This window comes from Poecilia formosa, unplaced genomic scaffold (genome assembly GCF_000485575.1).
Source record: "Poecilia formosa unplaced genomic scaffold, Poecilia_formosa-5.1.2 Scaffold13, whole genome shotgun sequence".
NCBI lineage: Eukaryota > Metazoa > Chordata > Actinopteri > Cyprinodontiformes > Poeciliidae > Poecilia > Poecilia formosa.
In genome coordinates this window covers 2,622,423-2,649,210 of record NW_006799952.1, presented here as the reverse complement: position 1 = coordinate 2,649,210, position 26,788 = coordinate 2,622,423, and the positions used below count along the sequence as shown (strand labels likewise).

General features: G+C 37.0%; 3 protein-coding genes across 8 annotated transcripts; 1 reads left to right on the top strand and 2 right to left on the bottom strand.

Moving 5' to 3' along the window:
- Positions 1-457: 457 nt before the first annotated feature.
- On the bottom strand, positions 458-7,924 carry sephs1 (selenophosphate synthetase 1). 2 transcript variants are annotated; one of them, XM_007545616.2, is made up of 10 exons: positions 7,820-7,924; positions 5,325-5,447; positions 5,119-5,215; positions 4,645-4,748; positions 4,184-4,291; positions 3,681-3,835; positions 3,496-3,586; positions 3,303-3,402; positions 2,686-2,898; positions 458-1,712 (listed from the first exon to the last, which is right to left on the bottom strand). In XM_007545616.2, exons 2-10 carry the CDS (start codon positions 5,418-5,420, stop codon positions 1,498-1,500), a joined length of 1,179 nt encoding a protein of 392 aa, XP_007545678.1. In that variant the 5' UTR covers positions 5,421-5,447; positions 7,820-7,924; the 3' UTR covers positions 458-1,497. The 2 variants fall into 2 exon arrangements, with proteins under 2 accessions (XP_007545678.1, XP_007545680.1); XM_007545618.2 differs by lacking the exon at positions 7,820-7,924 and adding an exon at positions 6,866-7,663.
- Positions 7,925-10,031: 2,107 nt separating this feature from the next.
- On the bottom strand, positions 10,032-16,912 carry bend7 (BEN domain containing 7). 4 transcript variants are annotated; one of them, XM_016668109.1, is made up of 10 exons: positions 16,411-16,910; positions 15,770-16,012; positions 14,686-15,030; positions 13,763-13,879; positions 13,359-13,693; positions 12,954-13,061; positions 12,173-12,290; positions 12,032-12,093; positions 10,816-10,920; positions 10,032-10,439 (listed from the first exon to the last, which is right to left on the bottom strand). In XM_016668109.1, the coding sequence occupies exons 1-10, from the start codon at positions 16,472-16,474 to the stop codon at positions 10,158-10,160; spliced, it is 1,779 nt and encodes a 592-aa protein (XP_016523595.1). In that variant the 5' UTR covers positions 16,475-16,910; the 3' UTR covers positions 10,032-10,157. The 4 variants fall into 4 exon arrangements, with proteins under 4 accessions (XP_016523595.1, XP_016523596.1, XP_016523597.1 ...); XM_016668110.1 differs by having other exon boundaries at positions 15,770-15,847; XM_016668111.1 differs by having other exon boundaries at positions 10,347-10,439; positions 11,980-12,093; positions 16,411-16,912.
- A 676-nt stretch (positions 16,913-17,588) lies between these two features.
- prpf18 (PRP18 pre-mRNA processing factor 18 homolog (yeast)) lies at positions 17,589-25,925 on the top strand. 2 transcript variants are annotated; one of them, XM_016668108.1, is made up of 11 exons: positions 17,589-17,746; positions 18,297-18,374; positions 18,723-18,749; positions 20,294-20,395; positions 20,476-20,589; positions 20,746-20,892; positions 21,066-21,134; positions 21,866-22,006; positions 22,106-22,177; positions 22,255-22,410; positions 25,136-25,925. In XM_016668108.1, the coding sequence occupies exons 1-11, from the start codon at positions 17,681-17,683 to the stop codon at positions 25,214-25,216; spliced, it is 1,053 nt and encodes a 350-aa protein (XP_016523594.1). In that variant the 5' UTR covers positions 17,589-17,680; the 3' UTR covers positions 25,217-25,925. The 2 variants fall into 2 exon arrangements, with proteins under 2 accessions (XP_016523594.1, XP_007545675.1); XM_007545613.2 differs by lacking the exon at positions 18,723-18,749.
- The last annotated feature ends 863 nt before the right edge of the window (positions 25,926-26,788 follow it).

The following is a 26,788-nucleotide window of genomic DNA, read 5'->3' as shown; positions in this document are numbered from 1 at the left end:
ATTAACAGGAATAAATGCCTGAGTTACACCAGCCTGTGTAATGAATCTATAGGTATTTAAGTTTTTGAAATACATCAACTTTTTAGTAATATTCTAAGTTATTGAGATGCACATTTACCTGCATGTTAAGGTAATAAGTTTTTTAAAAATAAAAAGTTAACTTATCCCAGTTAGTGTCATTAATAATTTGGGGCAAGACCAATCAAACTGTGATGGTATGTGGTGTCCTATTGAAAATATTTTTATGCATTTATCTGTGTTTGTTTTTACTGTCTGGAAAGCAAAGCCCTTTACTGACAACAAAGTTGATCTAAGCTAATTAAATTAAAAGTGATGCAATACCAATTTTTTCCCTGTCTCTTCCCCACTGACAGTCATAATTTACCCCTTTAAAAACAGCAAATCCTACTTTTTTTCTTTTTTTTTTTTACCTGAAATTTAAAAAACACAGAAGAGCAACGTTTTATAAAACATTTATTGTAAGGGGTGGGGTAGAGATTACATCTTGTTTCTAACATTTTTCGATGTCATCCAGATTATTTTCATCTATAGAAGAAAGAAAAACTTCAACCGGCGGGAGGCTTCATTGATTTTATCACATCACCTGGCGTCGTCAACGTACCATGCAGACGCCAAAAATAAACCGTTCGAGTTCATGAGGTGGATGACCCAACACACTCAGTTTTTTGGGAGATATTTTCTTTAAGTTTACAATGGAAAACTACATCATATTCCTGTAATTATGATGCTACATTTGGAATGAAGAATTTCTTCTTAACGTCTTAAAAAAATAATCTTTAACATATGAAGAAAGCACAACGGTGCAGCTAAAACTAAAACAGATTGATTTGTTTCAATCGCATGGGTGCAGCTCCCAAGTAGCAGAAATCAACCATCTTCTATTTGAGTATTTATTAGCATATGTGGGGACGATACAAAAGTAATAAAGAAAAAAAAAAAGTCATTCTGACCAGGTTGTGTGTTTTGAGGCATCAGGAAGATCAATGAACTAAAACTAGGCCTTTAAACTGTACAAAGCGAAACAAAAACACCAAAACGCAGTGTGCTTGTTTGATGAGAGCAGCTTTAAGAGACAAAAAGAGGCAACGGACTCCAGACTTTCAAAGATTCAAAATGAATCAACAGATTATTGTCTTCATTACCACTCTCCCGTCAGAAGCTGCCAGCCAATCAAGCACGTTAAACAATACAGCCAAACAGAGCAAAGGGATTATGAGTATGTCCTAGTTCTTGCCAATTTCTTTTCAAGGGGAAGCTGCAGCTTGAGTCCACTGGGTGGCGCCATACCCTTGAGAGGCCGCTGTGTGGGGCTGTTTCCACATTGATGCACGCCAACCCAGTCTTTGTTGTGTGTTTTTATTTTACTATCTTGTGTAAATTTGTCAACACTCTACGATGGTTTTGTAGTTTATATGTCTAAAAAAACTCTCAACAGAGGTTTCGGGGGTTCAGGTCGATGAGGCAACAAGTCGAGGATTAAGAGGTCGCGCCGGGTGTTGGGTTGACATTCTGCGTGGCTGCTTGCGGTGCCACCTCGATGATTCGTGGCTTGTCGATGATGCGGGCGGTGCGGTTTCCTTTCTCTACGATCCCGATGATCCAGGCTTGGTGGCCCTCTCCGTATTTTGGAGATTTGATCTCGGCGCAGAAGCGGGCCGCCTGCTCCCGGGGCAAACAGATGAGCAGGCCTCCTTCGAATGGAAAGAACACGGAATCGGTCAGTTTGTTTCTTGTGCGCATCTCTCAGAGTACAAGTCTGTGAGATGTACTCTGTTGTTTGCAACATATTCTGGCAAACACTTATCATAGGAAAAGTGTTAAAAAAAACAGAGCAAAACAAAAGAAATCTAGTGATGTGTATCCCAACACCATTATAACGTTAGGTTATAATGAGAGCAAAGAGAAGGCTGCAGAAAGCAGCACTACAGCATCTACTGAAGTTTTTAAAACATGACCAGCTATAGTAAATGCAGTAAATGCAAAATCAGACTTAAACAACTCCATCAGACACGGTTCATTTTACTGTCATCGTGTATATTAAGATTTTTAAAACTTCTAAAGAGGAGCAATATAAACTTAAAAAAAACTGTAATATGAAGTTCTTTTAGTGACGTCACATTGTTTTCATGTTCTGTGGAGCATAAATTAAAACAGAGCTGCCCCTCCCACACCTGTTGCTATGCACAGGTGGCCAGCAGGCTGGAAGATGACAGATACAATTTGCCTTTCTTACAACAGACAAATTTGGCTGTTTAAATTTCAGGAATTTAAAGTTTTAACACTTTAGAAAACGGTATACAATGAAGTTTGAACACTCAAGCTTTTTCCCCATTTGTGCTTTTCATTTTTTTAAATACCACATTCATTTGTAAACAGAAACCTGACGATGCCAACAAGTTAAAAGCAATTTCCTCAAAATATTGTGTGTTGATGAAGGGCCTTATGGCTACACAAATAAAACAGTTTTTATTATCCTAGTTTCTTAAGAGTGCAGCGAGATTATTTCATCATGTCTGTTTACTATAGACTCCATCCTGTTTGATCAAAACTCAGGACTTTCTTACCAAAACTTTGCTTACTCCATCCAACTCCATATAAACACACATTATTGGCAGGATTTTATAGAGCTATGGTTGTTGATGTCAGAACCACATCAACACAGACCTGATGTTTCAGGGCAGGTGCCGTGCATGAGTCCAAACATGTTCCCGCAGGCTTTGGACACGGCGGCCATCTTGGCGAGCACTGGGAGGTTGTGGATGACGAAGGACACCTCGCTCCGCTGCTGCCGTGCCAGCGTCTGAGCGTGGCCGAGGATGCCGAACCCTGTGATGTCGGTGGCTGCGTGTGCGTTGAAGGTGTGCATGAGGCCAGCAGCTACAAAGGAGGACAGAGAGGAAGTTCAGATGAATCATTTGTCCCTTTTACCCTGAATCTGCTCGGCTTCATCCTCGCTCTGCTCCACACCGAACCTGCTGTGTTTCCATCGAAAAGCTGACAGCTGAAGGTCTGCAGTGCGCCACTCTACAGGTGGATATTAATTGCAGTGTGCCGCCAGTGTGTAATTCAGAAACTTAAAATGCAAAATTATACTTTAATTTTACCTGCTCCTTCCATTGTGGTTCTAAATATCATTACAGTCGCTCTAGAGTTTTATTAACCTTTCCTTGCGCTACCTCAGTAAAAACCTTCACATATTTCCCTCTCCCCTTGGCCAATCAGTGAGCAGCAATCTGCTCACACAACATTTCAAACGCATCATGTGTGAATGATGGGTTTACCTGTACGGTTGAGCCGGGCCATGTTCAGCATAGCTTCGTGGTAGGCCAACTCTACGTCTTCCTGGGTTACCACCAGCTTGATTTTGTTCCACTTCTCAGGCTAAATGTTGAAGAAAGCAAATAGGAAAGGTTTGTCATGAAATAGCAGAAGGTATCCCAAGACAAAAAATATATATATATCAGAAAGACTTACAATGTCTAGCCACTGGTGCACTGCGACAGCCACTTGAGTCCCTAATGGTTTGGTCAACACCAACACGTCCCCAGGCACTGCGTTATCAGGCCTTGAAAGACACCAGACATTGTCATGGCATTTTTTCTTCTAACAGAGACTGAAAAGTCAGAGGGAGTGTACATATAACAGGAAGTTATTCCTACATGATGAACTCATTGGGCTGACACACTGTCGTAGCGACTCCTCCCATTACCACCCAGGGGTTGACCACCGTTTGTCCCCCTGTGACAGACGTGCCGGCCTCCTCTGAAGCGTCCTTGAATCCCTGGATGATCAGTGGCATGACTTTGTCTCTTTCCTGCAAACACACACACATATGAGCAAGTGTAAAAGAAACGCATGAAGAATGGATGCCCCTAGTTATCCCCCTAAAAGAATCAGAGTGATAGCACTGAAATTGTATGCTATGCGATCTTTTGCAACTTCCCTGACTCCTGGAGTCAGGATATTATTAATTTTTTTATGTCTGATGTAAAAAAAAAAAAAAAAAAAAAAAAAAAGCAAGTGTTACCACCATCACATAGCTAGAACTTCTCAGAAGAACAAACCGCTTGAACCGATTTACAAAAACAACTAATTGTTATTTTTTGTTTGTTTCTTGATTAGCTACACTGTCTCACCAAATGAAAAAAAAAAAACTTCTCACTTTTTCTGACATCTTGTTGCTGACTCCCAGAAGCATCAACATGTTGTCACACTCTGTCACTCCCATGGCGTACAGGTCACTTAGAACATTGGCACAAGCAATTCTTCCCTACAAAGCAGAAACAAATTAACCACAGAAGCTGTTTGTGCGGCACGGAGACAGAAGTGCACAAACGGATTCACACCTTTTTTGTTTTGTTTATATTTTGTCATGTTTCACATTCACAAATTGTTCATGCCATACGTTGTTCATATCACAATTCATAAATAAAAAAGCTCGATGTGAAATTGTGGCAGATATTTCTTCATCAATAATCAGAACAGATTTATGCGTGGGCGAACCAATACGACCTTAAGACAATAGAATAGGGGAGAAAGTCTGGAAACAGGAATATTTTTAAGTGTAGATAGAAACCCAGCATTAACAACTAGAGAAACTCAAGTAAAAGGGAGAACCGTTACCATCATGTAGGGGTCGTCAACGATAGGATAGATGTAATCTGTTGTCTGAACAAGAGAAAGTCCACCATGTCTGAGAGGGATCACACATGTGTCCATGCCTATTCCTTTAAAACAAACAGAAATCTTAGCAAAGAGTAAAAGTGCAAATAGTAATGACATGTAATTGCAAAACAAAACCTACTTTTCTCAGCAGTACAAGCAAATTCATTTCACTTATAAAATGAGGTGTAATGCAGTCAGTTTAGCTTTAAATAAAGGTCAGCACTCTCAGCTGATTGAGCATTTTTGTAGAATAAAAGTTGCACAAAGAACAAGCTGAAGCTATCAGTGCAACTGTAGGAGTGTCGAACATGAGCGCAAGTTAATAACTTAGGTCAGACACATGACAAGGCCTCAGTTTGAACACTCATTCATTCAAGCTGGCAAGACTTTAGCATGTCTGCTACCACGGCAGTAAAATAAGGTAATTATTACCTAATCGAGGCATAACTGCCCCCAAGAACTGTTCATCTTCTTGATAGTGGTTCTCCTGTAAGGCCTCGAGCAACTTCTGTAAAACCTCTTGAGGGACCTAAGATCAGTGGAAAAAAACAGCGACAACATTTTTAATTTTTTTCAGATACCTTTAGTAAACATTTTCAGTCAGAAAAAAACATCAGATTTTGATTTGGACAACCAACCTTGCAGCCTGTCCCCTTCAGCTCAGCGAAGCGTGTGAGCCTGAAGTTCTTGTCCAGCTCATAGCTTTCGGGGTTAAAAGACTCCCTCACAGACATTTCTGATGGAGCTCCGGATCCTCACCACTGAAAAACAGACCGAGAAAAAGAAGGAATGATGTAAAACACCTATACACACCTACACAAGAAAAACTAGAAGGGACTCAAAGAGGCTGCATTACAAAAGAGACTTATTTTGCACATGTTAGAAATAACACAAGGTTGATCAAAAAAGCAAATTAATCCTAGACCTTTACATACACTCACCGGCCACTTTATTAGGTACACATGTGGAATTGCTCGCTAACATACAAGAATAGGTCAGCAACATACCAGCAACTCAACACATTACGCTTCTGAATGTAATGTGGAAGTTATTCCTTTTTTTTGAGCATCAGAAAAAGGAAAAAGGGGATCAGACTGGTTTGAGACGGTAGAAAGGGAACAGTAGATCAAACAATAACTCATTGCAACCAAGGCACGCAGAATATTACCTTCAAACGCATAACGTGTCAAACCTTGAAACAAAAGAAGACCAAGCCAGATGTTACTTATGTTAGCTGAGAACAGGAAACTGAGGCGTAAAGGGGCCCCATAGAAACCTTCCTCAGTATTATTGCTCACCATGTCTATCCATTTATGATCCCAGTGTGTCCAACTAATAAAATTACATCTATGTCATAATGTCAAAAAAACTCAAATCATTTCAAACTGGCTTCTTGGAACATGGTAGGAACTTCACTGTACTCCAGTACTTTGTACAATAGATTATCACTGACAGTGTCGGAATGAGAGATTTACATCATGGATACGCAACCACCTGATATGCAACTTATTTGATGCTACCAAATAAGTTGGTAGCATCAAACTTATTTGATGCTACCAACATCAAATAAGTTTATGTTGGTAGGGTTAGGGTTAGGGTTTGGATGCTTATTTGGATATGCATCCAAATAAGCATCCAAACTTATTTGGATGCTACCAAATAAGTTTGGTAGCATCCAAACTTATTTGGATGCTACCAAATAAGTTGGTAGCATCAATAAGTTGGTAGACCCAAAATCTCTTGAGAAATATTTGACAACTTTTTGAATCTATGCAATAACAAGTTGAGGCAGTTCTGAATGCAAAAGGAGCCCAACCACATACTAGCAAAATGTACCTGATAAAGTGGCCATTTGACTTTTCTAACTGTCTTTAAAATAACACGATTAAAAAATATATAAGCTTACCATCTGTAATGGTCACATTCTTCAAAATGAAATATTAAAACTGCAATTGACCAAGACAAAAACATACTGTATGTCCAGATTGAGAGAGCATGTTTCACTGTGATTTATATACTTTTGTACGAGTTAAGGAATTTTCCAGATATTTGTCCAATACATACTGAAAATAATAATAAACCACTAAGTGAATAACTCAGAACAGCACTCATATGTTTCACAAAGGTCAAATTTGTGTCAATTTACATAAACAACAACAAAGGAATGTTATCTTCTCACCTCAGGATTCATGTGGTTTCCACTACCTGCTCTCCATTCCCCTGCTCTAATTTAACGTTGAGAGGTTTTTATTCCAATACATTAACCTGCATTTTTTACCTGTTTTGTCAGATGGAGTCAATCTATAAAAACTTTTTAATTTCAAAATTGTTAAGCAAGTATCAAAGCCAAGCATCACCACATCAATGAGAACTGAATATTTAGTTCGTATCCTATCAAAAGAACTAAAAGCAATAAACGTGTATATACCGTGATTATAACAGTGCCATCTAGCATATTCGCAGTTTATTGTGCAAATTGGAGTTGCTGAAAGGAACCACAATGCATAAAATGATTCCATTTTCATTCAACCCCCGAGGAACTGGCTGACAATATCAGTAATGTCCAGTGTAAAACGTCTGGTTACTGTAATGTAAGACACACGACAGCCAGACTTTAAGACAAATCAATCTGCAGAGACAACTAACTCCACTCCCAACGTTTGTTTAGCTGAAAATGCAGTTTAGATTTTCTGCTAGCTGTGGCTAGCCGATCCTTGCATGCGGCAATGAGCTGAGGCTGCTATCTGCAACAAAGAGCCCCTGGAGACCCGATATGCTAGCCGTACTGCCACTGAGCGCAAACATTGTGCACGTTTCTATTTAACCCTGATTTACAGTGTAGAACCATAGCCCCGGCTGCTTGCACTTGCAAGTTAAAAAGTTGCGGCAGGGCGCCTAACAAAAATGTCGGCGGCGGAAAAAATTAACCCTTTCCTCTCCCTCGCCATGCGATGTGTGCAACATCAGAGTTAGTATTAGCACTAAATCGCTAAACGTGCTGCTAATGCAAACACCGTAATGAGACTGTACAATACAGGTGTACAGAATCAGCCTATGAGCAAGTTTAGGAGCTAAACTGGATTAGATTCTTACAACATTTCCCCTTTAATTGGTCTGAGCAGTTTATCCTTACCAGCTTCGGGTTAGCGGTGGATCCTGACACAAGAGCGGGGACTGCAACAGAACGCACCAGGGCTACATTTAGGCGACCTCTTAGAAAGCCTGACTAGAAATCATAAATTATTGTCTTTTAACTATTGTACAGAGGACAAAATAATCATTATTATTTAAAAGTAAATGCAAAGTAAACACGATTATTTATAAGCAATTTGTGCTGGTGCTATTATGTAAAAACATGCGCCTAATTTAACGTGGAAACTAACCAGATAACAAAGGGTCCTCTGTTTGCACGGTGGCTTCTTCAACATCCCCTTTAATGATTCCAAAAGTCTGCCAACAAAATTGTTACAATGGAGTGTACCTTTAATTTGTGTTTTCCCTCCTTTTACATCCAACAAAACATTTTCTTATAAACGTCAAATTAAATAACAAAAGAAAGGTTGATAGACAAAAATGTCATACTTTTTTTTTGAATATATGAAGAATAGGTTTGATTAAATTTTAATAAACGGTGCCTTTTAATAGTATTAATAACCATGACATTTCAACACACTTCAATATATTTATGTGGATTTTATTAAAAATAACAATAACAAGTAATGCATACCTGTCAAAATTAGGAAAATGTATAAAGTTTTCAAGTTATTTTGCAAATAGTTAATGCTTTGTAGAACTAACTTTTAAAAACAATTATGTCTTTTTCAGTTTGTCTCCACCTGGTTTTGTACATCTAGAGACTGTAATATCTGCCGATTTTTTGCAAATTAGCTCAAGGTCAGTGAGATTGGATGGTGAGTGGCCGTGAACATCAACTGTCAAGTCTAACAGCAGAAATCTTAGTTCGAGTTAGGTCTGACCTTTGGCTGATTATTCTAACATCAATACACTTTCATGTAACTCATGTAGTTGTAGCTATCGCTGTATGTTTAGAGCTGTTGTCGTTAGAGGTGGTCCCAGCCTGTTTGGCACCCCCAACACACTCCCATAAACAAAACAAAGCTCTGTAGCATTTTGGTGCCAAATGGTTTATCATGTGGGTCTGCTGAAGGTTATATGCAGTATTAAATTTCCATAACAGACAGACAGCATTTTGAATGTAGGCCTACAAAATTCAATTTTGAACTCTTGTCACTAGAGCAACTATCATGACTGCTTTTACCTTACTTCACTTGTGGATAACTTTAAACAGCAATTATTATTATTATTATTATTATTATTATTATTATTATNTTATTATTACTTCACGCTTCCATAAAGACCTGATTTTCCCTGTTTACCGGTAATAATAGCTCAGTCAGTCAACAGACCTCTGCTGCTCCTTCTGACTTAACACTGGCCTCTCAGTTTCTTTGCCACCCTGTCAGAACGACCATAAATACATGTTTTAAGGAGGGAGCAGTTGTGGCTACATGTTGTTCTTTTCTGTGGGTGAGATGTGAAATTTATGAATGACTGTCTTTCTAACCTGCAGTAGAAGCTATTATAGTAATCAGCCAGACGATAGTTAAAGTGGAGGGAGATTTGTTCCTGTAGGTGGTGATGTGCTGTAAGCCTCTTCCATGGTCCAACACAGCTTCCTCGGATGAAGTAAACCATGAGTTGCTTTATGTGCAAAAATTCTTGGTCTGTACACACATTCTCAGAAAGCCTGACGTATAATATATGATTATTAGTTAGTTGTATGCAGTATTTAAAAATTTCAATCCTCCTGATGGTTCTTCATGGAATTTGGTGGGGTTCACGTCTTAACTGAGGAAATTAAAGTCCTCTTTCCCATGTGTAATTTGAAGCATGCTGATCACCTTAATTAAAGAAAATAAATTAATTTTGGAAAATGTATTTATCGGTGGATACAGTGGTAACAGTCTTATGTAGAGTGAAATCTATTTAAAGGAAAACTACTTATGTTTTGACAATATTGAAAAGATATGCTTTGATAACCATTTGTTAAGGTTTCAGTAACAATAAAAACATAGACGGACCTTGACATCTTTATTCATTTATTCAGATAAAGCCCCATCAGTCTATTTTCAATTCCAAAAATGTACTAAAAATACATCACATTTACATACTATGTTTTCTAAACAAGGTGGATGATGCACTGCACATTACACCCACTGAAGTATTGGTCACTTAAAAAGCACAATTCACAATAGAGAACATCTTAAAAGATTAAGTCTCTGGACAATAAATGTATCATATTTTATACGTACTTTGTATTTTTCAGGTCTTATCCCTTTTAGTACCATCATAAAAGCAGATGAAAGTGTTTTTCATTTTTAACTGCAGGTCATTTTTCAGTTTTCTTTACCTCTTCCGTATAATGACTCAGTATCCCAGATCCTGGTGGTTTAAGTCTGTGCCCTGATGTAAACTCCAGCAGGCACATATGTACAGTAAAATGTGTGATTTATTGATAGCAGATAATTATTTTGAACACTCTGTGACCTTTTGTTGTGCAATTCAAATTGTTGATCACTGATATAAAGGAAAGACGGAGGGTGACAAATGAATAAAGCCAGAGAAATATTAAAGATAAACTGATCTGCTGCCAGGCAATAGTGGCAGCTGATGAAATCAGTCTTGTTTAACAATTTCTGCTCATCACTTTCAAACCTGTTAAAAAAGAAACCCTGTAGAGAAAAGACAAAAAAACAAATCAATATGCTTTATAATATTTCTGAAAAAGAAATCTGTGTAACCATGAGCAGCAGTTCTGAAACTAGGAAAGCTCTGGGTACAATATAGAGGGAATATTGTGCTTATTGGGAACATAATTAGCTGACATTTTAGAAAGCTGCATGAAAATGTCAAATGTCACAGAAGGAACATAGCAAAGACTTGTAAGTTAACGAAGGAGACCAGGCATAGTAATTTGTGGATGTGTTATGACAGTAAATGAGATCAAGTTAAAGCTGTTGCTTGCTCATAATGTGTCTGAGCAAACAAATTATGTAATTGTAACAACATTTACAGGTACAAAATAGATTAAATCAGTGACATCATCACCTGCTGTAAATGTGTGTGTGTGAAAGCCAGGCAGTTGCGGGCAGATTCATGTGAGGTTAGTACTTGTAGATGGTTCATTTGAGTTTTCCTCAGCATCTGCAGCATCTGATGAGACAAGAGCAAAAGCGATTATACTTTGCCTTCACTTGAATATTGGGAGTGTGCCATAAATATTTTTCTTGAAGTATTACCAAAATATAATTTCAGTACATAAATATACATTTTTGTGTAGTGAACAGTACAATGAAAAACTATTTTGACTTTGACTATACTTCTGATTTTTGCCTTTTTGACTACTGAAATGTTTCAGATGATCAAGCTTTCCAAAAACATCTTGAAGATCTGTAGACTGCTGAGACAATGGAAAGGATTTGGTTCTGTAAGAGTTGGTGTAAAACTAATAGCCTTACAGAAAATAAAATCAAACTGACAGTCAAAATTTGTAGTGGCCCTATGAAAGCTAAACTATCTTGATCGATCTGGATGACTTGTGGTAATGAATTCACTGGTCTACCAGAAAATCTTGAATCTGCTGTAGCAGACATGCATTTATGCAGCAGTACAGTCATACTAAGCACAGAAGCAAGTTCACATCTGAATAGCTCAAAATAACCAAATTGAGGCTTTTACAGTTTTTTCTTCAAAAGTGATGACACGGAATGACCATAAACTGTTGCGATTCATTGGTCGTTGTGTTAGGATTCTAATTTTGATTTTGAGGCATTATTATTTTGGGATTTTACTCTCACTAAGTCTTCAGTTATTTATTGGCTAATTAATTCAGTTCCCATGTCACTAACCACCTCTCCAGCAGATTTGGTCCCATGTGTTTCTTTAATCTTGTACAGAAAATTCTGCTGTACTCCCATGCTACCACTTCCTTTCAAATTTTTCTCTCTATGTTTCTTCCTCTGCTTTTGTAAGCTTTTGGACCTTTTTTCATTAAACACTCTTATTTGGAAATACTCTGTCTACCAGAAAGAAGAAAATGAGGGCAAATACTTTTTCATGCTAAATCAGTGGCAAGCTAAGTGTGTGCACGAATGGGTGACTGAATGTAACGTAAAACGCTTTAGGGTCCTCAGGATTCGATCCATTGCTCTACAGGTACAGGCCATTTACAGTTTATTTGCATTCAAAAAAAAAAGATTAATGAGAGAAAACCTCGTTTCAGCCTTCTTCTGGCAAGTTTGATCTGATCTTGAAGGATCTGTACCCAGTCTCGTGGTCCAGGCAACTTCTCTATTCTGTGTTCAGTGCAGTATTTCTCTGTAAACACTGGACACAAATTACACAAAAATGTAGAAACATATTGTGCTTTTTACAGTAACTCCTTTTGTATGTATTTGTCCTTCACCTTTAATAGCACCCACAATGTTCTGGTCCAAGCCCTTACGGTTGTCGTTGAGCCCTCGCTTCCTTTTACCATTTGGCAGAGAATTAGCTAAAGTAGCATCGTCAAAGAAGGCACACACCTAAAAACACAGTACAGCTTAAACGAATATTCAAATTCAAAATCGAATACTTTATCATAGCAGATTTTTTTTTACATTATTTAGTGGTCAGCATGGCTGTTGATTAATAGTATGTTTTTATGTAAGCCACTGCTACGCACTGTTCTGTGTAAGCTCACAAAAAACAAATCTTTAAACCTAAATGACCAACTGTCAGCTAGAAATGTAGGGTCCTTATGAAATAACCTGCCAGTACTTCTATGATGATTCGCCAGTACAAATATTTCTAACAATTATGCAGTAATAAAATAGTTATTTTTTAAAATTGATTTTATTCCAGGATAAGACTGAAATTGTTAATCTGCTCATTAAATTGGATGTCATGGGTCACTGGCTAAAAATTGTACCGTTACTCTAAACATATTGCTTTTAAAAATACTTTAGCAGCTAAAGTTTCTGCAGAAAAACTCTTTTTGCATTTGACAAACAGCTTTTGTAACCAAAACATTGTTTTTTGCTGAAAAATAAGGCAAGTTATGTTAAGCAAGTTATTTTTTATGATTGAAACACTTAACAAAATATTGTAGTGTGAGGTTGTCATCAGTCATAAAAGGCATGTTACAGTACAAACCATTTCCTAATATTAAGGTATTACTGTTAATCTTAAAAACTATGGATACATACCAGCTTACGAAACAGGAGGCTGCCAGAGCGTGTATAGTTGACCAAAATGGAGTCTAGCTGGGCCTTTGAGATAAACACATCATAATCCTCCGCAAGGCGAACGTCAGACTGTGACAGAGTCAACAACAAAATATAAACACATTGAATATAGCTATAACTGAAATATCACGGAAATATCTTAATAACAACATGGGGATAGTATTGCAAAACGTAAGAAATCAACAAGTACCCTCGTGGTGTTCCACAGAAGAAAACATTACAATGAATTTTCTATACCTGTAGCTTTTAAACAGCTTTTTTTTTTTTTAAATGAGGCTTTAATGTTAGGCTGCATGAAATAAAGGACAGCAACAAATTTAGAACGGCAAACTCATACAATCACCTGTTGCTAAGTGCAAGTATTACCTCTAATGCCTGATGTCCACCGAGTGCATTCAGAAGAGGACCGTGTGTGCCAGAGTCTGCTATCTGATCATTCCTAGATGGTGGCTCAGAAACATCACAGGAGATCAGAGATGAGTCGAGTTTCTCACATTCCTTTTTCTTTGCATCTTCCCGGGGTGAAGTTTTCAGAGTCGAACCCCCTGGAGAAAAAAGAGCCGTTCTTCCGGTTCCACAGAGACTCAGTGGAGTCACCTTATACATAGGTCTTCTCTTCTGAGAGATGCGGCGTGGAGAAGAACTAAGGCTGACGTGAGGCTGGCATGATGATTTAGTGTGTTCCCGCCTTTCAAATGTTCCTAAAAGAAGAAATAGCACGTTATGGTTTCATTGTCTCAGTTTCAGTGATATGCACATGTTCTGCTGACCTTTCTGAGTCTGCATCAGCCTCCTCATTGCACGGAGCTCGTGCAATATCGCCTGCAAGGTTCCTTTACAGTTACACATGCAGCAGGGGATTTCTGGCACAGCAGGACGGAGCTCATCTGTTGGGAAGTCAGGAGTGCTCACATTTGTTATTGTTCACTTACTTTCATGCCTTAACAAAGTATGTTTCTATACATCTGTAACTACAAACATTTAAAAGGGAATAATTTCCATTTCTACAAGATCTTGAAGTCCCTGTTTCTTTTGCATTGCTTTAAAACCTCTACATGCCTCTTCAACTTTTCTACTTTTGTCACATCACAATCACAGATTTGGAATTTGAAAATAGTGCATAATTGTGAGGTGAAAGGTAGATAAATAATGTAAACAATAACTTTATTATGGTGTTAGTGCACACCACTTTCTAATGCAGCCCTGGTCAACTACCCGATACCACCACTTTGGCTTAATTTGTTTTTTAATAAATTAAACATATGAATAATTTGCACTGTGTTTGTATTCAGATAGTCTGGTATACAACGTCCTCCAGAAGTCCCCTAAATACTACACAGAGTTAATCTGACTGTAATTTTTGCATTATTGTTATAAAGACTTTATAAAACATGCAGATGCAAATGCAACAATAGCTGGTGCTAGTATAGACTCGGTTTATAAACTTTTATCTATTAAAAAAAAAAAGAAAAGAAAATCCATTAAAAGACTATTGTCTTTCCACGTCACAATTATGAGTTACTTAGTATTATTCTGTCACACAAATACCAATATGATGCATTCAAGTTTGAGGTTTTACTGAGATGATGAATGTAAAAAAGTTAAAGGGGTTTGGATGTTTGTTTTTTTTTTAAAGCATCACATGTTCATTGATTTTTTTTTCTTCCTCTTTAGAAATCGCCTGACTCCAAACCTTTTGTTTCACTGGGTTTTATTAAATCCTTTGTGGTGCTGACAGTCCTGAGTCCCCTGGAGCGGGTACTGTACTGGCTGCAGGCTTGACCATTAGGGAGCGATGTTGATTTGGATGAGGGTGGAGGCTCTGGGTCTCCTGGAGAGCTCCAGCTTTGGTCTTCTGACACAACAGGTAAAACTGGAGGTGAGTGCATGCAGTTCAGTTGGCTTTCCTGGGGCTCTTTTGTTGAGCTGTTCTGCTCGACACCCAAACGCTGATAGCCTCTGCCAGTCTTGTCACCCAGGAGCCTCATCATTCCAGTGATCTGTTTCTTGATTTCCATGCTCCCGTCGCCCATCCAGACTACACAAAGATGACATGAGGGTGAAAATAGTTTGTGGTACCTGCCGCAGCAAGGTTTCACACGGATGTTCAACTTCAAAATTCTATACTGTTCCATAATCTGTTTTGTCCTGTTTGTTTTGATAAGAAAATGGTTTCTTTGTCGCAAAACATTCTCCAAGTTTGGGTTTAATATTTTCATAAATCATGGAACAACAAAACACTGAGATAAAGGGTAATTAAACTTTTTTTTTATTGAGGAAACTCTGATTGTCATATACTTAATACAGCTCCTTTAAAAATTTTATTTTTGGTCAGTAATTCCATACATATTCTAATAAGTAAAAATTTCAGTTCTTTGCTTGGCATTTTTACTAAAATATAACTTTTGGTCCAATTTAACTCAGTTAAAGGATTTAGAGGCTAATGTACCAATCAGGATTTTTCTGATGAATGCCAATTTCTGGTTTTCCCTGATGTATTTAGTTATTAAAACGCAGCCTTTAATAACTTTAATAATAATAGAAAAAAAACAACAAAAACGAGTAAGTTAAAAACTGACCTGAACACAGGCTGATTGCAAGCTAATAAAAGCAGCAAAATTGTGCAGTGATGCAAGACAACTGCATATTGCCATTTTCTTTATATTTTCCACTCTCCCTTTTTATTTTTTCATACTTAAATGATGCAATCACATTTCATACTTTTTAGGTTTTCCAAGTACCACACAATCTAAAAACATCTTTGAAATGATCCGAACCTTGAGGCGCGGCAGCATCCCTACTCTCACCATTGGCATCTCTGCAGCTGGAATTTATCCCATATGAAGAGCCGAAATCTAGATATGACAGAAAAGAGTGTCGGTAAAAAAACAAACAAAACAAAACAAAAAAACGTAGGGAAACATGTGACTGTAGCTTAATTGAGTCAACGAAGCTTTGCAGATTGATGGAGTGTGAGGAGCAGAACACTCCCTCCTCCCATCCCATGCAGGAATCACCACCTGTGGGTAGCATAAAGTCGTTCTCCATCGAGGTGTTCTGGAACTTCCATCCTCAGCCAAAAAAAAGTGAGCAGTTTCGGCTGTAGTTATCAGAATACTAATGCGCAACAGATGATTACATATTTCTTGCTCCGTCTATGTAATTACTGATAATTTATTTAAACGAAGACAAATGTCATATTGCACCCCCCCCTCCTCCCTCACCACCCTTTTTTTTTTCATTATTTTTGCTTCTGCTCTAATGGTTACATCTTCACGGTCGGATGTGTGCAAAAATCGATCGACAGATCTGCTGCAATGTCGTGGCCGTCGCTTTTGTCTGCGGATGGTCTGTGCTTGGCACCCGGCGCCAGACAAACAGCCAGACACACGGCACAGGAGCGCGTCTCGCAGCCTACCTTCATCCGTGACCAGTTTGAAGCTTTGCGACTTTCTTCTCCTCTTCCTTTCCCCAAACTCCATCTTCAAGAGAATAATTCAGAAAGTCGAACAATGGGAAAATCTCTCACTACAACGCCAAATCAGTGCCTCCAGCCTATAGGACGCACTCAGCGCAAAAAAAAAAAAAAAAAAAAAAAAAATCACTGTCCGTCTGCTTTATTAATCAATTATTTTCCTCCTCAGGCTGCGCTGTGGATATTGACATCGGATGATTCTCGCCGTTTTGGACTTAAATTTATCCCGAAAACGCTGTTGTTGAACGTGATCTCCTTTCCCAGCATGACGCTGCTCTTTCCCTTTCGCCATGTAAATACATTAATGACTTTAATATTAAAAATTCGTCGCATATCCCTTTGCGCCACCTGATGGTATGTTTCATTTAGAAGGTCGAGTGACACATTTCCCTGTGTGCAGAGTGCAGACTGGGATTTAAACTAAAAGAAAGCTCTCACAAATAGATAGATAGATAAATAAATAAATAAATAAATAAATAAATAAATAAATAAATAAATACTATTATGCTTTAACAAATTTGTTCTTGCTTTTACTGTAAAAGTCTGTGTAAATAATTCTTCTTCACAGTGCCTTAATAGTACTCTTTTCACAATTTGTCAAACTACAACCTAAAACTTTAATTTAATTTATTATTTTTTTAAATATAACATACCATTCCGCAAGTCTTTTAGGAAAAGTCTCTACAGATCTTTAGAAAATAACTCAACCAGCTAGATTGGATAAATGGAATCTGGGAACAAATGACATTTTGGTTTAAATAATTCAGTATTCAGAATTTAGGAGTAAGGTATAGAGGTTCAGTTATTGTGAATTCCTGCATAAATTGGAATTAAAGGAAATTACTTAGCCAATTGCAAACAACGATGCAACAGTTAGACGTTAAATGAAGCAACCGTGAAGTTAAAATAATAGTTAAGTTATATGTTAAGAAAACGTGTCTAGATCCTGAAGATGATCAGTTTTAATATTTTTATAGTACTGAACTGAAGGTGAGGCAGTTTAGGAAAAGTCATAGAATCAAGAAGAACATGAGACCATATCTAGAATGAGTTCTTTATTATGATAGAAAATAGTTTCATCAATACTCCACTTCGGAAGGTGGCGGTAATGCACCTAAAAGCTGCTTGCCAACCGCTGTGAAACAGGAAGAAGAAGAAGAAGAGGAAGAAGACGAAGAATAACATCAAAAAATAAGCTCTCCGTAAAAGCGAAATGGATATACTAAAAGCCGAAATAGCTAGAAAGAGGAAACTTCTGGAGGAAAAACAACTTGTTGATGTGAGTATTAGGAGATATTAGTATTTTCTAAGTTTAGTTTAATATTAGCCTAGCTTCTGTTAGCTAACGCTAATTAAGCTAGCTTCTTTCTAGAAAGATCGGTTTTTTATGTCAGATCTATCAATACCCATGTAAGATAGGTTTCTTACATGTTTTTTTAAACATTCAAACGCTATACGCTTTAACATAAACCTGTTTCTGAGTATTCACTTATATCAAAATATGATTAGCATTGTTTTGTGACTGTAAAATAGTTTTATCAAAACCACATACGATGTTACGACGTTAGCTTAGGCTTTATTTGTGTCATAATTATCAATATTCGCTACTCTGCTGCAATTGCAAATAATATTTATGATTGTATGTAAATAAATACAATCATGGGTGTTTTTGAAAGATCTATAGTTGGATCTTTCTAATTGCATGCTACGAATGTAAATAAAAAGATGAGTTGAGTTGTATTGACTCTGTCGGGTTACCCTGTGATGAATGTTTTCATTTTCACCTGTATGGTTAGTCCTCTAAGTAATAACTAATGATCTTTTTCCAGGAATCCAAAAAATGCTTTAAAAGGGGTGATCTCGTACGGAAGGAAAAAGAGGAGTACTTTAAGAGATGCGGATACAAGGTAAACATTTTAGCATATTTTTTGATGGTGTTCACTCTCACACACTGACACATCTGAGTAATTTTATCAATTTTGTCTCGAGCATTGCTGTAAACTTCTACATTACTTACTTAGTGTAAATGTTTACACTTGTAAACAGTGCTGCTATCTCATCAGGTCCCTCTTGAAAAAGCGACTGTAGCTCTCAATGAGTTTTTTATTTTTATTTGGTTAAATAAAGGTTATTATTATTATTACAACATTCTCTAGAAAACAAACTAAGGCCACAAACTTCTGTTGAGGTCTGCATTAGTGTTGTGTTCACTGTGTTGTTTTTCTGCAACCTACCTCTGCTGCCTGCACCTGTAGGTTCAGACAGAGACTCCTAAGAGCCAGGTATGGGATTGCTCAGTGAAAGTAGCAAACGGGATGCATGATGAAAGGATAAAAACACTGTGTCCCAAAAGTTTCCTCTTCCTTGGCATCTTCTCCGGTTACTGAGACTTAAAAGAAACTGTAAATTAGTAATTGTTTTCTGGATGTTTTAATTCAAGACATTCAGTTTTTGTCTAAAATTGTTAAAGTTCCAAAGCTATTTGTTAGAAAGAAAGTAGATAAAGGAAGGAAGAAAAGAAGCTTAGATGGGACACAGCCTGACTTTGTATTTTACTATGGAATATTGGTTTAAAACAAACAGTTATCTGGTCAAGCTTTGCTTTTTATTATGCAAATTACTTAATAAAAGATGGAATTTTAGACCAACTACAAGTGGCCTAAAGCATTGTCATTTTTTCAATCCCTTTAAAATTGTTTTCCCAGAATTTAAAACACAAAACTCATTGTTTTCTTGATGTAACAATAAATTACGTTTAGTTTGTATTTTTTTGGGAAACGTCTTGTTACCATTTTATAGTTGGTCTTTTAGACTGTGCACCTGAAACCACAATCTGAAAGGCTGCAATGCATGTGTGCATTAATGCATGATTTGATATCTTCTTTGAGTTTTCATTTTCCCACTTTACACTAAATTTGCTTCAGTTTCAATTTGGCTTTTGAGTGTGCAAACAATGTTTAACTCTGTCATAGTGAAAGTATCTAATTTAAATATTTGATAAACAATCCATTGAAAATGTTTTCATATCCCCTGAGGTTTTTCACATCATATAATCCACAAATTTCAATGTGTTTTTCTTTGATTTTATGTGAAACACCAATAAAATGTAGAGCAAACGGAAAGGAAAATGAACTAAAGTTTCAGAAATGCTCATAAATAAAAATCTGAAAAGTTTACCATGCATTTGTTTTCTATGAACATTAATATTTTGCCAGTTTCCACAAACTATTAGTTGGATGTATATCTGTACCTGGACTGCTCCGTTCTGATGCGTTCATATCTTTTGATACAAGTCATTCCACAAGCTTTATGTTTAGGTTCCTTGTCCTGGAGGTCAAATCTCCTCCATAGTCTTAAATCTTTTGTGTTTTTTTTTTTTTCTGTTCTGCTCCTTCTATCCACCAACTCTTACCAACTTGCTAGTGGAAGAAGAATATTTCCAAAGCATCACGCTGCCTCCATCATGTTTCCCCATGGTGTTCTGTCACATAAAATATCATTAAAATACATTGAAGTTTGCAAATGTAATGTGACCGATGTGAAAACCCCAAGGGCACCTCTGCGATGTGCTCTGTTGAACTGTTGTGACTGTGTGAGGTTAATATGCTGAAATGAATCTGAATTAATCTAGGACAGAGTCTTCATTTGAGCTGACATAAAAATAACACTTTTTGCACATATTTTTCAATCAGATTTATTTAATTATTTATTTATTTATTTTTGCATTTGTTGCAAGAGAACAATCATTCCCTATGATGAATTTATCAGTGTTACCCACCGTGATTCAGTAATCAACACACGTCTGTTCATCCATCCTGTCCTGAAGCTCGATAAAGCAGAAGAAAACGAGCCGTCCACTTCAACTAATCCAGTGCTGGAGCTTGAGTTGACAGAGGAGAAGCTGCCAATGACTCTGTCCCGACAGGAGGTCAGTCAGTCAGAGTACAGCATCATTTCCTGCCTTTCAGTACTCTTCTCTCAATTTTGTCCGTTGCTCTATTTGTGCAGGTAATTCGACGACTACGAGAGCGAGGGGAACCAATCCGATTGTTTGGAGAATCTGATTATGACGCCTTTCAGAGACTCCGGAAAATTGAGATCTTAACCCCAGAAGTAAACAAGGTAAAATATTTAGGGACCGGGAGCAGCACCACTATTGTTCTAAAGCTCTAGAAAGCTCCGAAATAACCCCACTCTGTGCTGAGTATTGCATTTACTTTAGATTTGGTCACCACTCTGATGTGTTTTTGTGTTGTTTGTTTTTTCCACCATGTCCAGGGTTTGAGGAATGACCTGAAAGCTGCCATGGACAAGATCGACCAGCAGTACCTGAATGAGATTGTTGGAGGAACAGAGTCAGGGGAGCCAGACACGCAGCACGACCTGAAGGTTCATGAAGAAAACACCACCATAGAAGAGCTTGAGGTATAATACTTATGAAAGTGTAGGAGGAGTAAAATAGTTCCAGTGACTGTCTGTCATTCAGATTACATTTTATGAGCTTATGTTTTTCTTTTTTATGAATGAATTACTATGCAATGTTGCTTTGCTAACCAGAATTAAAATATCTCTGTCATATTATTCAAATTCAATCATAGGCTCTTGGGAAAACCTTGGGCATGGGGGATGACAGTGGAGATCAGGATGTCATTGCCAAATTTTTAAAGGTAAGGCAAAAAAAAAGACTCCCATTTTTGTCTAGAGGGAGCTGTTGGATAATATTTCCACAGTTTGATTCACTGCTACTTAAATCTTCTTAATCCACCTCCGTAATACATATTCAAATGGAATTCAGTTATCAATTCATCTTAATGGTAAGGCTCAGCTGCAAGACATGTTGTAAAGCTCACCTAATCCCCGTCTAAGATCTCTGCTATAGTCCTGGTTCTGTAAAAAGGGGCAAGACTAATTTGCATGAAATTAACACTCTTAATTATTAGACCGCATTTTTCTTTTAAATAGAAAAGTTATCAAACAGTTTACACATAAGGCAATACATCTTTCTGTGCTCATTTATATAAAAGTGAAGAACTATTATCTTCTAAATTTTCCAGTTTGAGTCTGTCAACTAAACCTGTTTTACTTAGCTTTGCTTGGAGTTATATAATGCCACGATTTTATTTAGAAGTTTGTCTTATTCACTCGGTACCACTGTATGAAACTGCATTTGTTTTGCGTAGTCATGCAAGAAATCTTATTTAAATTGTTTGTAACTTAAGCGGTTGTTTTACGTTAGCTGTGTTATGTGTTATGCCACATTACCAAGAATATAACCTTTTTACTGCTTATGTAGTTTTAAAACTTACCTGCTGCTACTGTCTTGATGAGAACTTGTATAGATGTGATAGTCCTTTTTGGTTTAGAGTTGTTTTCAAACAGATTGCGCTTGGTGTTGCAGTTTCTTCTCGGTGTTTGGGCCAAAGATCTGAACAGCCGAGAGGACCACGTGAAGCGCAGCGTTCAGGGAAAGGTAGCCAGTGCAACACATTCACAGACTGAGTCTTACCTCGAGCCCCTCTTCAAGAAGCTCAGGAAGAAGGTACTGCTTTTTAAAATAAAATATTAAAATCAGACTTATACCAGCTTATATGACAGGTGGAATCATTTTTCCGTCTTTATTTTCTTCTGTTTATTTCAGAATTTGCCTTCTGACATCAAAGAGTCGATCACAGACATCATTAAGTTCATGTTGGAGAGGGAATATGTTCAGGTAAGTTAGTAGTTCATATTTATTTTGACTACTGTATATGCATGACTGCATGTTTTAACAACCGATTTCCATTGCAGGCTAATGATGCATACCTACAGATGGCTATTGGTAATGCTCCCTGGCCTATTGGTGTGACCATGGTGGGTATCCATGCCCGTACTGGACGAGAAAAGATCTTCTCGAAACATGTGGCCCATGTTCTTAATGATGAAACACAGAGAAAATATATTCAGGTGAGTAAAGTAATTCCCAAAATGAAGGTATATGTCAAAAAATAAAAAGGAGTAAGAAAAAAATGCACTCTGAGAATTTTGTTATATACCTTAAGATAACCTGTCTTAGTAATCGCAGCTTCAAGACACTTATATGAGGTTTGTCAGTCCTATATGCTTGTAAGACTGCATATATCATGATGTTCCCACCTTCAGTTTTTGCATGGAGTTCTCAGAAACAACCGAGCATGGTGTATGCAATTACATCCAAGAAGTTTATCTTTGGCTTTATCTGACCTGTCGGTGTTCTCGTATTATTTCACTGGCTTTTCAAAATCAACTACAGCTACAGTTTAAGCAATGTACATTTGGACCATGTTCTTTTTTTTCTTTGCAGTAAGTGTCCATGGAGACCGTTGTTTTCTGATTGGATTATTTTATTGATTTCATGGGAAAAAATGCCCCTGCTATTCCTACGTCTTTCTAAAGCTCTTTGTGGGTGCCGTAGGCTCTTGAACAACACTTTTGATTAGACTTTTGACAGAAATCTTATATAAGGCACCTGGTTGTGATTGATTTATGGTGAAATTATTTTTTTTTCCACCTTTTTATTTTATGGCTACAAAAGCTATCTGGAACATTTAGCATCATGAATTTCTTGTGAACTTCTCATTGCGTCTGCCAATCATGTTACTCTGTACAATACCCTGGTAATGAGACTTTTTTTAATTGGCGCCTTGGCTTTCATTGGTTTTTTGCAGATACCGCTCCATGTGTTTGATACTTGTTCTGTGTCATTCCAGTTTTTCACACAGAACTTGACCTTTGAATTAATGAGCTTGTGTTACATACATAAAGTAATAACTTAAGAGGACATATTGCTTCTTGACAATTGATATTATTTCCCTATCTTATTGGATATTTCATAAACAGAAAGCACCAGACGTCAACCATAAACCAGCTCTTTTTATCGGACATGAAGTCATTCCTCATTTTAAAGCATTTTAAAGAAGTCAGTCAACTCCACTCCACCACTTTTCCTACCCATGTTGCTGAGTTCTCAACATTTCATGTGTGTTGTTTCTGCATGAGGGAGCATAAAGTAAAGAACAGAGATCTCAGACCAGCACAGAACAAACTGATTACTTTACAGACTGTTCTAGTCTCGGGTACATACATGAACACTACTCCAAGTTCACCCTGAGGTCTGACTGGCTGTAAATCAGAGAGATTATGAAACACTCAACATTTTAGACCATTAAAACTCTTCAAGGGCATCGGGCCTCAGTTAACATGCTAAACATTAATAATAATATTTGTGGAGAGAAACAAGGTGATTTTCATAAGACAAGGTGACTTAAAGCACTACTGGATCAACAGTTTTCTTGCAGCATCTGTATTTTAGTTTAATGTTTTTTTGTTAAATAAGTCTATAATTATTCGGTTCTGAATATGAATAAAAAGCTATTTTTAGTAGAAATGTCCTACAGTGATTGATTCTGAGTAAACCTCAACTCACAAGACCTGTTGTCTACTGGTTTAAACATTTATAACCTATTTATGTAAACAGAAATTGGAAAATTGTATTGCTTTGCTAATTTGTCATAGAAATTTAGATTTTCCACTGAATGACACTAAAAATGGACATAAAATTCTTCAGCTTTGATTGCATGTGATTACCTGGAGAATCATTAAAATACTGAATGCTATGAGCCAAATGATCAGTAAATCATTTCAAAACAGAGAGGAAAACGTTTAAATCTACCCTACAAATTGTGGTGCATGAAAACATGGGCAACTATAGTAAAATGTGAGTTTATAGTTGCATATGGCTGTTTCAGGTGACGGGTTGTTTATCTCCTTAAGTTAGCTTTATGTTGGAACAGCATGTTGTAACTCCTGTAAAGACACTATATCTGTCGCTGATATTTTTGTGCATAAATCACGGCATTCAGTTTGTTTCTTTTAGTGCAGTACTAAAAGAACTGCACTAAATGTCAGTTTTAAAATAACTGATGTTTATCACAGCCTAAAAAAAAAAGTCTTGTTTGGGACATGGTTGTTGACATTCAATAACAGATGATAATCTGCTGTTATCAGTAAACAAAAATACTTGAATCATTTTGACTTCCTGGTTTCTCGGTACTCGAATGTATCATGAGTCTAAGCTGAATTTAAGGCTGGAATAAAAATAAATACTTTTGATGATAATTCTGAGCTTCAGAAGATAATTGTTTGGAGCAAGGATTCAGTACCAAAGTGTTACTGATATAAAATAAGTCAGGAATGATGATTTAAACTCAGAAATGATTTATCTGAAATATTTCTTGCTTTATAATAAAATGCAATCAGCTGTTCACTGTCTCTGCATTCCAGGTGAGGGATTGCTCGATGCCTTCAGATGGTTCCCTTAGAAAACTTTTATCATATTGGCTTAACAAGCTGAACGTGATAGTATTGCTTTATTTGGATGTAAGAAATTGAGTTTATTCTGTCTACCTTAGTTTGTGTTGTAAAGTGCTTTGGAATTGGTATAAATAAGCTGAATTTAGTTAAAATTGAGTTTTTAACTACTACGTTTTAGTTATTTTTTAGTTTACAGACTAAAAAATAACTCTTCTTTTAAACATAATAAAGATTATGTATTCTTCATAGCATTGCTTGTTTCTTGTTCTGAAAGATTAACCTTTTCCCAAATATTTTCTTTTTTTTTTTTTTCCCCAACATCTTTGTGTCTTTCTTACAGGGTCTGAAGAGGTTAATGACTATCTGCCAGAAACACTTCCCAACTGTTCCATCAAAGTGTGTGGAGTACAACGCCCTCTAACATGACAATTCACCTGACGTCCGGACAGGAGCCCGTTCATGTTTCCTGTTTGTTTCACACCAGCTCTTTCTTTTTTTGCTATGACTGAATAGCAACTGATCAAGAAAATATTTGAGAAACTTTCAGTGTATTTCTTAAGATTGTTAATTTTATTGAAAACACATCAGTTAAAACATGATTTGGAAAAGTAAAGGTCAACAACATAGAGGCAGAATTATGCCAGTTTTAAAATGCACCAAACATAAATAATACATGCTTATTTTGTATACAATTTTTTTTCTTTCCTTTTTACAATGAGAAGATGGTATGTAAATGTTATGCAGCATATGTTTTCACTTGGACATTTTCATGCTGTACACAAAAAGTAAACTTGTAAAGCTAAATGAAAGTGGTGTAAGTTTTATTACACTTTGAGATAATAAATGAATATTAACGTGATGCTTTCTGTTGGTTTATCTATGTGTACATTTTGAGCAAATACGAAACCCAGTCAGTGTATAACTTCATCTTGTTAGAGAGAACAGCTTTGTTTGTGTTCACTGCAAATATGATTTTTCCTTTTTGAGATATGTTCTGATTTTAAATTGCCAAGATTTTCACTTGTCCTCTGCAGCAGAGCTTCTGAATGGGACTATTTTTAGTCACCAATGTCTGTTTAGTTAATATGAATCATGTGACTACAGGAACAATAAAAGACTCCCCACAGCAAGCTGCTCCACTACCTGGGAATTCATGAGTGACACTTTAACTAGATGTAAATATAATTAAAGAACACAGTTAGTTTTTTCAGTTTTTACGATGATGGTGAAAAATTTCAATTATGCAAGCAGAAAGTTAATTTTTGCCACGACTGAGTGTTTATAAAAGCCCGTTAGTAGTTCAGACGGTAACGTCAAATGGTGACCTTATTACTCTGCGTAACCATGGCGATGGGATCTGCTTCTTGTGGTGATAGTATGTTCTTGGCTGCCTCAGAACACGTCATTGCAGTTACAGTCCGTCAGCTCTGGACACGTAACCAGAAGCTCATGTGGGCAGGTTGACAGCTGGCATTGCAAATACAAGGAGCTGGTGTTGGATTTTTTTTCTTCTCTCAACTCCTTTCCTCTTGAAGTCAAACTACAGCCGGAACCACATTTCCTTTAGCAGTCACAGCGGATAAGTATTTGACGTAAATAAACTGCCTTATCTGAGGTCGGTGCATTCATCTGTGAAGGATGTTGCCCACCTGGCCTTGACTTGGAGTAAGCTAAATGTTTGGGGGTTTTTTCCTGTTAGTTTTTTTCCCCCTAATCTAATCTGTTGTGTCACTCTTATCCATGTCATAGGCCTTGAAATGTCTAATTGAAAGTGCAGTTCACTGGACGATAAAGCCTCTCTTTGTTGCCCTTCATATCTTGGGAAAGTTGTGCATTGCACACTTTCTTTGTGTAACAAACAGTGGATGTTGCTACTATACAGTATATAATGTCATATAATGTCTTTGTACTCTTCTCCTGACTGATACTTTTGGATAATTAGATGATTAAGAGTTAACCAGATTTTCTATATTTGATAGCAGGTATGAGTGTT